At 52.6% G+C, this 12171-nt stretch overlaps 1 protein-coding gene across 10 annotated transcripts in view; it reads right to left on the reverse strand.

Annotated features, from left to right (window-relative positions):
• LOC101072459 (brain-specific angiogenesis inhibitor 1-associated protein 2-like) overlaps positions 1–11131 on the reverse strand; it is a 29875-nt gene extending 18744 nt beyond the window's left edge. For 4 of the 10 annotated variants that reach the window (XR_003888432.1, XM_029835942.1, XM_011604021.2 and 1 more), the window contains exons 1-3: positions 10872–11130; positions 3415–3490; positions 1448–1534 (exon numbers count right to left, since the gene is read on the reverse strand). Coding sequence is in view for 9 of the 10 variants with exons in the window: in XM_029835942.1 (XP_029691802.1) it covers positions 1448–1534; positions 3415–3490; positions 10872–10943 (235 nt within the window). In the remaining variant the exon portion in view is untranslated. Of the gene's footprint in view, positions 1–1447; positions 1535–3414; positions 3491–10871 lie in introns of all 10 variants that reach the window. The other 6 variants (XM_029835944.1, XM_029835945.1, XM_029835943.1 and 3 more) reach the window with 3 other exon arrangements.
• Between the last annotated feature and the right edge of the window lie 1040 nt (positions 11132–12171).

Genomic DNA, 12171 nt, shown 5'->3' on the forward strand with positions numbered 1-12171 from the left:
CACCGACAACCGGAACGCCTCCCCGAACGTGAGGAACCCAAAGGCCAGATATTCCGATATTGGGGAGGATCTGAACCTTGGAACAACTGGTTCCGGCCCAAAATGGTGGCGGCAGGTGTGTCACACCTGTAATTATTCCACACTCGGCACGATCAAAAGGGCCCAAAGGACGAGCGCGGCTTTAATGAGATGCGTAAGAAAGGAAGAGGCAGAGCAGCTTTTACACGGCGACTTTTAATGAGGTTATTGGGAATCACTCGATACGCGGCGTTCCTGCCGCGGCGTTCCTGCCATTAGGGAGCCGCTTCTCTTTTAAAAGCTCTTCCTCTCTTCCACTATTCAAATTAGCTGCTCTCGTTAGTGACGAAGAGTCTGCGCAGAGTGGGAAAAACGGTCGTCTGCCCCCCCCCCCAGATCTATCGGAACGTTACTTATTTACACTACTGAAGGACGGAGCCGCGCAGACGGTCCAATTAAAGCCGGCGGGTCCGTGGAAGCTCCACAACGGCTGTTTCCTCCGCCACATAAACAGGAAGTGAACAGTCAACACGCGGTTGTGGGGGGGCGCCGGGGCAGCGGGACAAACCTCATGGGTGTGGACGCTAAAAAGTTCAGAAACAGGTGGCTGGAAAAACAAAGCAGGAATTTCTCCTGGGAAGCATGCAGGCCGCCGCTGGGGAGGGGGGGTTGGGGGGGGGGGGGGTGTAGCTGGAATCTGCAGCTAAATCAAAACAGAGGCTGAATCACAAAAATGTCGACTTCCAGAGGTCCGACTGGATCGACCGTAGCTAAAAGTCCGTTGGAGCGACGGCCGGCTGCTTCCTGCGGGCACCGCTCAGCTTCCGGGGTCAAAGGTTCAGCCGAGGACGTCTGGATTGGGACAGAATCCAAGTGGATGCTGCGCGACAGCGACGGAGGGCTTTCATGCGTTCCCACGGGCCGGACTGGGCAAACTCCAGCTGCAGGCTCCGCAGGCTTGGACACCGCGGGACTGAGCGGCACCATCGGGGCGAGGGGACCCTCTTCAAACAGGACTTGATTTCCCCCGGGAGGGGGGGCGGCAAATACAGATGCCGATCGCCTCGGAAACTCCTCACTTCAAGGGAGTGAGGAGGTGGTTTCCGGTAGCAGTCGCCGTGGCAACGCATCCTTCTGGCTTTCCCAACCTTCAGCCGCTCCACATTGTCGGCACAGTACAAAATGGTGGATAACGCTCTAAATAAATGATCTGCCCGCCCACCCTCCAGCTCCCAGCGCCGCCGCCGCTAATGTCATCAACTCCCATCTCCGCCAACACCGGAGGCCCAGACATTGACAAAGTTATTTCCTCTGGGACACGAACCAACAACAGGCAGCTGCAGGACGACGACGGCGGAGTAAAAATCCAAATAACGGGAGAAGAGAGGCGGGAGCGGCGTCCTCTCGTCGGATGTTTCGCTCCACTCACCTAAATCCTTGGAGCCTTGACTCTCGCTGGCGAGCTCTCCCATCCTGACCAAGGCGTCGAAGTAGCCTTTGGCGGCAAACGTCACACCTGGAGATGAAAAGAAGGGCGGGGGGGTTAGTTGATGCCGAAACGGCGACCACGACAGCTTCCTTTAAACAAACACGTCTGCCAAATGGCTCCTCGCCATCCCAAACAGCGGCACCGCCGATGTTTTTCTCTGATTGCAACGAGGAAAATTAATTTTTGACGGATAATTTCCGCCTGATGAGGAAGCGGCGCCGGCCCGAGACGATTCCTGTCACGTTCGTGGGTTCATTATCACAGCAGGGTGCCAGAAAACGGCTGAATCCGGAGCAGAACCGGAGACGATTTCCCCCCTATTTTAATCAGTCACCCACCTTCCCAATCATCCCAATTATTCCCACTCTTGGCACAAATCCGGAAACAAGAGGCCACGTCGGGCTCCCTGTGATCTCGAGACACGTCTGCAACGGTCGCCGAGCCGGGTCCAGCTAATTCCAGACGCGGCGGCCCCGCAGCGGAGCGAACCGGGCGTGCGCTAATGCTAATTCCAATTACTGCTGAGTCATAGTTAGTGGACGACACGTGCTTCCTCCTGCCTGCCCCCGTTTGTGGAGCCGACTAACACTTTTTTTTTCCTCGCTGAGATAAGCTGGATCCATCAGGATCCTTCACTTGTGTCTAATGAAATGTGTGGTGAGGGAGACAGACGGCGAGGATTACCACATCTCTGATTGCAAGCCAGGCAATTTGTTGGGAGGGGGGGGGGGTAATCATTTCCTACACCTGCAACGTTCTCCCCGTATCGCTCCACGAATCGCAGCTGTGGCGCCGACAGCTAGCGAACGCCGCGATGTTTAATGACCGACGGTGGCATCAGAAAAATCGCTGGAACGACCCCAGAACCGGATCCAGCATCCTGCTGGTGAATCATTCCAATGATTGCACCATATGGCGGGAGACTGCCCCCCCGCCCCCGCCCCAACTCCCACCAACATCAGAGCCTCTTAGCCCCCCTTGGATGGAGCCAATTGTGCAAAGTGGGTCTTTAATAGCTGGATGAGCCCCAAGCAGTCTGCTCGCTGCCTCTGCCGTGGCCAGATTAGCCCCCTCCCCTACTTATTCCTGGATTAGGGCTGGGGGGCTTTGGTCTTGTTTGGAGGTTTGAGAGGTGTTTTTGGGTGAAAGTTTAAAGACACTAAAAGCGTTCAGGCTGACAAAAGTCTGTCAAAACGGAGGCTGAGGGGTTTCGGCAGAGTTACACCAACAACAACAATCTTCTAAAAGCTTGAAGTAGCTCCAGAAACGTTGACAGTTAGCCGCTAACGCTGATTACCAAATAAAATAAATCCCCGATCCTCTTTTACGGAATGTTTTCTGCCTTCGTGCGAGCTACCTAGCAGGACCGTCGGACACTCGGCCTCGGACCGAATCCACGCGGAAGTGAATTGTGCCCCCCCGCTCAATAACGTCTGGGGATCAACTCCCAGGTAGATCGACAGAGTGAGCTTTAGCACCGACAGTGACACTTTGTCAGCATGAAAAGCCCACGCTGTGCGACGGCGGCATGAATAATTCAGATCATACGGAAAATCCAACGGCGCACAGCCTCGCTGCCCGGCGCCACCTCAGCATCACACCTCGGCGGCGCTCCTTCCAAAAGTCACAGGCCCCCGAAATAATCCAAATATGTGGCTTCTGCTGTACGTTTTATACCTTTACCGTCCTCTGCTACAGATCAGCCGCTAAACTAGAGGGGGCACCGCGTGCTAAGCGCTAACCCTTTGGTGGGAGGATAAATATCATCCTTTCTGCAAAACAAAATGGCCCACAGGTAGATAGATCTGGCGAGAGAGGGAGAGAGACGGAGAGTCCTTGGCCGAGTGCCTGGACCTGCAGAGAAAAAGCACAGGGAAAATAAATCTGAAAAAAAGAAAAGGACTTACTGGCAAGGGCCTTCTCGTAGTTCTTCCCCATGGCAACAAAGTTCCGTAAGCAGGGGTTGAACTGCTCCATGATGGTCTGAAAGAAAGAAACGGATGAAAGGAGGCGGTTTTATTGAACGCCGGGGCGGGGGGCAAGGGACGGATAGACGGGGTCGTGGGTGAAACTGATAGACTTCCACCTCCTCCTTTGCGTTTGTGGCGCGCACAAAGGACGGAGCGACGGAGAGCGACCGTGACACTCGCTCGGACGCGGAGGCTCCGCCGGCTTTAGGTGATGGACGTGACGGCTAATTAGAGCCGCTGGAGACGCAGAGCCCACAGACGGGCTTCGTAAATGATGCAGCAGCGACACTGTGAATGCAGACAAAGCAGACCATCATCCACACCTCCCTCAAACACTTCCTCCTTTCTCTCCTCTCCCAAATGTGTCTCCTTCCTTTCCCCCTCCGTGTGCTTTCTCCGGGGCTTCCTCCAATTAGTGGGTCCCCAGCCGTCTAGTTAGGAAGAGCCAGGGGACAGGAGAGACAACCGCAGCACTGCCGCAGCAGCGCTCCCAAACACAAGCCGCTGATGCTGCGGGAGAGCGCTTAATAATCCACTTCTAGCCCGGATCTACGCCGAGGCGGAATCAGGTGGCAGGCTTCCAGCGGCGCCCGCCTGAGACAGCCCGGGTAGCTCATCCTGGAAATCATCCTCCAGCATCTGTTTTTTTTTATTTTCAAATGAGATGCAACATTTGGGTTCAACGGTGTGTGTGTGTGTGTGTGTGTGTGTGTGACATCCAACAGAGGCTGGTGTGTGTTGGCTGCGACAGAAACAGACTCTAACAGAGTAAAAGTAACCATCCTAAAGCGTTCACTACTTCCACCGCGTTTGAAATGCGGTGCTAACGTTAGCACGGGTGAAATATGGTGCTAACGTTAGCAAGGGTGAAATATGGCTCTAACATTAGCACGGGTGAAATATGGTGCTAACTTTAGCACGGGTAAAATATGGCGCTAACTTTACCACGGGTGAAATATGGTGCTAACTTTAGCACGGGTAAAATATGGCACTAACGTTAGCACGGGTGAAATAAGGTGCTAACGTGAGGGTGAATCCGGCTCTGACTAACTGCACTTGTCTTATTTTATCAGCTCACCAAGGCTATGAACTGGAAAAATCCTCCATTAGGAGTATCCAATCCAGCAATGCCAGGCGATATCATCGCGCCTACATCAGTAGTTCCTTATGAAATTACACGGACTCAACCCACTGCAGGAGTGAGTTCAGCCCCGGTGCCGGAGGAAGCTGCACGAGCGTTATAAATTATTCAAACGTTAGCAGCTGAAAACTGCTCCCTTTGCTCTCGCCGCCTGCGTTAGGCTCACATGAGGTCCAGGAGGGACGGCTGAGTAATTGGGGGAGATTCCCCATCCTCACACACTCAAAGGCAACCCCCCCCCCCCCCCTCGTTGGCATTAACACCAGGCCTTTTAATAAATAAATAAATAAATAAATAAATGATGCAATGGATAATGTTCACGAGCTGGTGGGAGGGTTGCGTAAGACGCCGTTACTGTGCGCTCTCCCACTGAAGAGGCCAAAGGCGTCTGACTTAGGCCAACACACACACACACACACACACACACACACACACACACACACACACACACACACACACACACACACACAGAACAAAACATAGTGAACAAAACATTAATTAATTCCACTATTACATAAAAGGCATGGATTTCCTGACATGAGCTAAGGGGAAAATGGCAATTAAGGTAAAAAAGCAGCGCCGCGCACCGTAGCTAAATTTGTCATCCCAGTTCTCTTGTACTACATTGTTACCCTAATTGTGGCAGCTAATTGGGAAACAGGGCCAGGAGGCAAGTTGCGTGACATGTGTGTGTGTGTGAGTGTGTGTGTCAGAGAGAGAGAGCGAGAGATATTATAATTTAACATAATTATTCATATTAATAATAAAACTAAACACTTGATTGTAAAATAAATTATAAATGCACACTTTTAACCATTCTTCATCCGTGTGAGCTCAGTTTAGCTCCGCTTCTGTTCATTATTGTGACTACAGGGATTTTAGCAGTTTTAATGGGTTTTTAATATGCACGATCCCAACGTGCGAAGCCTTGTTCACAGTCAAATATCTTCCTCTACATTTGCTGCGCCGTCCCGCGCTAGCATTAGCGAACGTAAATGTTAGTGAGCGGTCAAAAGACGTAGGTTTTAGGGGCTGGAAGCTCGACTGAGGTGGATGTGACCCTGTAATTGGGCTAATAAAATGATACGAGTGTCAGAGCTGAGGCCTGAAGGTCCCCTTTCCCTGGGGGGTTACCATCTGTGGGTGGGGGGGCAGAAATTAAAGCAGCCAATTAAAAGAGGCCAAACTGTCCGACACCTGTCGGGGCAGCAAGGTGAGGCGGGGAGGGGAAGAACGACCGACCACAAGTCCTCCCTGACGGATCGGCTCACAAACTGGAAACTGGAGTTTTGACCAGCAGATGTCCCCAAATCTCCCAGACCGGCGAAGAACCCACGTTTCCAAAGCTGCCCGGGACGATGACGGCAGTCGCACCAACATTCCGTACAGGTGAGGTACCGAAGAACAAGTTGTTTTCTCCGTCCCGTGAACGCTGACGTGTGAATTTACTGAGATTCCCAACAGCCGAACTGTTGAATTCCAGCGAAAACAACGGAATCTTTGATCGGGCTGCCGCTCCGCTCGTCCCCGACGGGTTAATATTCCACGCTGCTGGACTTCCGGCCGGATTAGACAGGCGAGCCGATTGTGAACGGCTGCATTCCACCCAAATCTGGTTTGAGCAGAAGAATGCCAGTTTGATTTAAGCAGAACCGGCCTCCACTTACCTCGCTGGCCCGTCCCAGCTGAACCTTCCCGCAGAATCGGGCTTCTCGGAGTTACCGATTGAATCCTCGCGTCCTCGCCCCGTACCCGGAGTCTCGTGAAGGCGGCCAAAGCCAACAACGGGATCCACGGGAATATTTGAGCCTTTTTGAAAGTGGACAGATCAAATATTTCCTGGCTCCGATCAGCGGAGGCTGGCTCGATCCGTAGAACATATCGGATCACTGGTTGCAAACTTTTCCGCATGAGAAGGTGATTAAAAGTAAAAACCCATGAAACTTTAGGGCCTCCTCAGAGGACATGGGAGGAGTGGCTCCAACCACAGAATCTAGGAGTACTTTTAGACGCAGGAACATCTTTTACTGGACTCACTGAAGTGGCGCTGGTCCACACCAGTGAGGCTCCGCGTGACCTTTAGGTCCCAATAGTTTATTCAGATTTTGCCCTTGTTCTGGAACAAATACACCGAAATACGCAAAGGAGACGGTAAGAACGTCTCCGGGGTAGGAAGGTCGATATGGGTGATGGGTTCAGGCGGAGCAGCTGCTCGCCCGAAGGGATGGAAGCTTCATCTGTCCAGGCAGGATGTGTGTGTGTGTGGGGGGGGGGGGTTAGCCTAACCATAACCCTTTAATAAAGGGTTAAATTTATGTGGATAAAAAGCAAATATGGCCGATTTTAGAGCCCCCCCCACGCAAATACCTTCAAACTACGGCTGTCAGAGAACAACAAATAATTTACTCACCGGGGGACTATTTACTGCGCTTGTTTGCTTTTCTGTCATCGGCAGCCAGTATGACCTCCCTAACACACACACACCCCCTAACTCGACACCGGTGCTGGTTACCACGGCAACCAAGAGCCGGGCTTATTTGCTAGCTTTAGTCCTTTGACCAGCGTAAGACCCACTGCTTTTAGCTAGACAGAAGTGTAACCCCCCCATTCTCCTGTGAGGCTGTGAGAGCAGAAAGGTGCAGAATAATATACGCTTAATGCTCCAGGAACCACAGAAGAAGAACTTGAGCTCAGACCTGTCGAGCCTGGAGGAATATCTGGGCGGGTGTGATCACTTTTGTGGCAACGTGGGAACCTTTCGGGGGGGGGGGGCCCGGAGGAACATGCTGGGTCCCGCTGTTGACCTTCTCATCTCAGACCCTGTTCCCCACGCTTGGGCACCTGCACCAGACGCGTTAACATAGCTCCTGACCCATAAACCCCGGCTCGCCGTCCACGGCCGCGGCAGGAGCGGCGGCGTCCTCCGCGCCTCTTCCCGCCTGTGTAATTACGGCTTCACCCTCCACAGTAATTAGGGACGACTTCAGCGAGGACGCGGCGCGTCTCCGCACGTTCTCGCTGCCTCCGTCTCCTCCTCTCTCCCGCCCCCGCAACGACACTCTTTAAGAGCCTCGTGCACGCGCCGGCGCTCCAGCCCCTCTTCTTCTTCGACCACATATTGGACGGCGGCCACGTCAACAAGGTGACTTCACACACCGACCTTTTTTTCCCCCCCTCTTCTTTTACTCGGCTCCCTCGGCCCCGGCGGAGCCTGTATCAGAGCACAGCTTTAGATTTACCATCTCCCCTCGCCATCCTTGGGAAAAAAAAGGCCGTGATGAGTAAAGAAAAGAAGACTGTCTCTAAACCATCCGCCCCCAGACTTGCAGAGGGTGGGCGTGTGCAGCTATAGTCCTCTCTCCCTCTCCCTCTCCTTCTCTCGGCACAGGGAACAGATCTGCTCTTCCACAGGCAGCGAATGTTATGAGATCTCCTGCGGCGCTTAATGCGATCTTTTCAAGGCCCCCGAGCCGCAGCAGGCACAAACTTGTTGAAACACTAGATTCTGGAGGCAGATGTTTAGCAGCTGAAGTCATCTGAGACTCCATTAAACTGGGTATCAGGAGCGGCGCCTGATGTGATGTAAAAAGGAAAACGGAGCGGTCGGTGGCCGTCGCCGCTGGTGAGAAAATAAAAGAAAAAGCGTCTGTTTGGACTCGGAGACGGGGGCCACGTCCCTCCGGAGGCCTTTATTGGCCTTAAGTGAAGCATTTCTCATCGCCCCCCCGCCCCCGCTCACCTTCTCCAGCCCCTCGCCAACTTCTTTTCTGCACCAAGATATGACAGAAATGCATAAGAAGAATGGCGCGTTGTTGCTAAGAGACCACCTGTTCTGATCTCCCACATTAGACTGTGGTAAAGCCATCCCAGCCTTCGCTGAATATCCTCGTTGCCGTCCAACGATAGGACGGGAAGCTGATTATATAACAAACGTAAAGGGAGGGCGGTTTTTATTATTATTTCGTCTCTTCTGAATCGCAACAGGCGAGATCCGATAACAATGAGATGGCTTAATCCACCATAAACAACCATTTTGCCAATGGAGAAAATGGAATCTGCTGCTTCTGCGGGTTGTGTTGACACTCGGGGAGTGGTGCAGCATGGGAAACGGGAGCGTTTATTCCTGAGGGCTGAGTGGAGACGCGACACGCCCTGGTAGCTTCCGCCTGCCGAGGTGCGTTCATGGCCTGCCGCGGTGCGTTCAGGGCCTGCCGCGGTGCGTTCAGGGCCTGCCGCGCGTGTCGCCTCCTGCCCGCGTCACCTTTAGCCTCCGGGTGGGATCCATCACACCGCCGGCGTTGCTCCCCTCCAGCCTCGCGTTGATTAATCTGTTTGTTGTCTTGGGGTGAAATCCAGGCCGAGGCTCAGACTCCATCCGTCGTCCACGTTAAGAGGCTTGACCCCGGGGCCACGGTTGCCAGTAAACACACACACACACGCACACACACACACACACACACACGGAACGCGTCGGGCCTCGGCGACTCATCCCAGCGACTGCCTGGGCGCTGCCACGTCTGGGAGAGCTTCCGTGAGGGAGGGAGCGTGAGTCACGCTGGGATGGCCGGGTCGACTCCTCTGTGGTAAAGTCAGGAGCGGCCCCGACTTTTTCAATAAGGTATAAAAACAACAAGCAGCAGCAAATCCGATCTGGATCTCCAGGCTCGGTTCTAACGGTCCCAGGCTACCGTGAGTCAGAGGCTCTGCACAGCTGCCTGATGCATCCTGGGGTGTCGGTTTGATCCTCTTTGGCCACAAACAAACCCCGATGAAGTCCCACCAGCTCAGTCCCGGGGGGGGGGCACAGAAAAGCGGACGGGTCTCCTCATGCTCACGACACCGCTGACGCGGCGGCGGCTAAACGGACCGTGAAATTACAGCCGGCCGCACTGGGCCGACGTGGCACTTTTGATTCAAACGAATAGTTGCAGCTTTCAGCGAGCAAACAGGGAAATTACAGCCTCTGCCCATCAAATATCATTTCCACCTTTAATAACAGCCCAGATCCAGATTTTCTTCTGCCTGGAGACGGCACGAAGACGGAGCGGTGACAGTAAATAAGACGGCGGCCATGAGGTCAGATCCCCAACGTCACGGAGAGACCCTTCGCTCCACTTCACTGCCCATCACTGGTGCTGGCTGTCAGGACTCTGTCAGAGTGCTCCCCCCCAGAGACCCCCCCCCCACCACCACCAACGACGCCACCACCAGCATCTTCTCCCGGGAAGACCAACTTCAGCCGAGCACGGGAACACCTGACGATTTAATTTTTCCATCTGGCCCCAGTCGCTCTTATCTAAAGCGACCTCCTTTCTGATGGACGCCTGTTCCCAGCAGGAGGAGCGACCACGGACGCAGGGGGAGGTTTTCAGAGGCCGCCGCGTGCAAATAACGACAGGCGAGGACAGTGAAAGAGGTCTCCCGTCTGTTCTGAGAGCTGGAAACGCGACGGTTTTCAGTTGAAGCCTGCTGGGAACCAAAACCAGCGTTACAAACACTGAATGATTCAGACATTTTGGTTCCTCTGGAACGCAACAACCAGTTTCAACAGATTAGCCCTCCTCAGCAATAAATCAGCAGTGACGGCCAAAAGGGTCTTGTTAAGCAAGAGTTTCGGTTCTTATGTTTGCAGGTCGTTGAAGAAAGCCGTGATTCCAAGCAGGACGTTATTGGGACTTCCTGAATCTCCATGGAATGATCCACTGCTCAGGAGCGGAGCGCATCGGATCCAGCCTGCAAACTGCAGGCTAATTTCGCACATTTTCTCCGTAGAACAGGTTTGCATGTTGAAATCCCTGTGGGGCAAATGTTTACTTGTTCCAACAGATAAGCCCAACCTTCTCAGCCCGTCAAACACTGACTTCTGGAATGTCCCCAATAGAAAGAACAGAGCAGGAGCCAGAATGGGCGCATTATGCAGAGGATCTCTTACACTTCCTCCAGGGCAGTAAAGTCTTTCTTTTAATAAATCCACGGGAATTAACCTGAGAAGTGTTGCCCAATCCTGCACTGAATGAAAATTCGGCTACATGCAACAATATTCGGCGTTTTTCCTTTTTCTTTGAATTTTCGCGAATGGGTCGCAAACGCATCGCCTGCGTCTGATAAACCAGATAATCTAACCCAGCTCCAAATGCGCTTTGACTAATAACTCATCAAGTCCCGATCACGGATAGCGTCGACTGTTCAAATAACGCATTAATTCGAGCCATCTTGCGTACCTGAAAAACTTTACCCATTAGTTAGGGCTTACCTTGTAGACATTTTCCGTCAGTCGGTTAACCTCGTCGGTGCGAGACATGGTGAAATCTTCAGCCAGGACCATAAACGACGCGGTTATTCGGTTCCTTTTCCAGCGTGTATCCGCGCAAAAGAGGCGCAGGGAAAAGGGAGCGACGGAAGAAGGAGTTGAACTCGACAATGGGTGAGGTTTGGAGCGAGTGAGACGGAGCCGCGATGCTCTGCTCCCTAAGCCTCACTTCAACTACACACACCTTCTCTGGCCGCACAGCTGACAACGCGCTGCTGCGTTCACGGACACCGCCGCGGCTCGGTTTTTTCGCCGCTTCGAGGCGCGTTCACAGAAACGCCGGAATCAGGCAAAACGAGTCCGAAACCGGATTAATCATCGTATTCATGTAAACTTGCGTTAGTGGCGTCGGATCTGCTAATGATTAAACTCAGTCGACCACGGTACAAACCCGAGGACGTTAAAAACTTGCGACGTATTGAGGCGTTGAATGCAGTAGAATGTGACAGTGAATTAAAGATAATTTCATTTGTCTTTTAACACACGTCATGTGACAGAAACTGCCAGCATGTCCATCATCACGCTAACCATCAGGAAGGGGGACGTTTGTCTGACTAATCAGGCCACACGGCGATTAGTCACCGTCATAAAGGAAGCTTAAAACAACGGTGACGTGTTTTCTGCAGCCTGTGACACCATAAACGTGTTTAAGCATTACGACGGAGCAGGCTGAGCCTCCAGCTCAGCCCCGACAGTTATATAAACTTGTAAAGAAGCGAACATCTAAAATAAAACCATCGGTTTACATATTAGACCGCTTAGATCCACACAAGCTGCACGTTGTGAACTTTTAATAAGTCTTTCTGCTGTAAATATGTGACGTCACCGCCCCCCTCCCCTTTTCTGCTCGCTGCAGGGGTCCTTTGCAGGTAACTTCATTGATAATGTCGCCATTGAGTCACGAACCGACGTTTTTCCTCGCAGGGGATAATTTGTTGGTTTGCTCGTTTCGCAGGTGCTAATTAGAGTCGGAGTGCCCACTCAGATCGGGCTGTAAACACTATATCGACTTCCTTGTCTAAACATCTCCCACATATGAGCAACATAAACATCCTGCTCTCTGTCAAAGCCGCAAACGCGCAAATAAAAACACCTGTTTGTTGACGGGGTTAAAATAAACTTGGCAAATGGCGCCCTCTGCTGGAGAAGCAGGAAAACAGGCAGAAGGCCAGGAGAACCTTGTGTTGCCACAGGTTTATATATATAATATATAACTACGCATATAAACAGCCAAAAAACAGTA

Source organism: Takifugu rubripes, chromosome 5, assembly GCF_901000725.2.
Source record: "Takifugu rubripes chromosome 5, fTakRub1.2, whole genome shotgun sequence".
NCBI classification, from domain to species: Eukaryota; Metazoa; Chordata; class Actinopteri; order Tetraodontiformes; family Tetraodontidae; genus Takifugu; species Takifugu rubripes.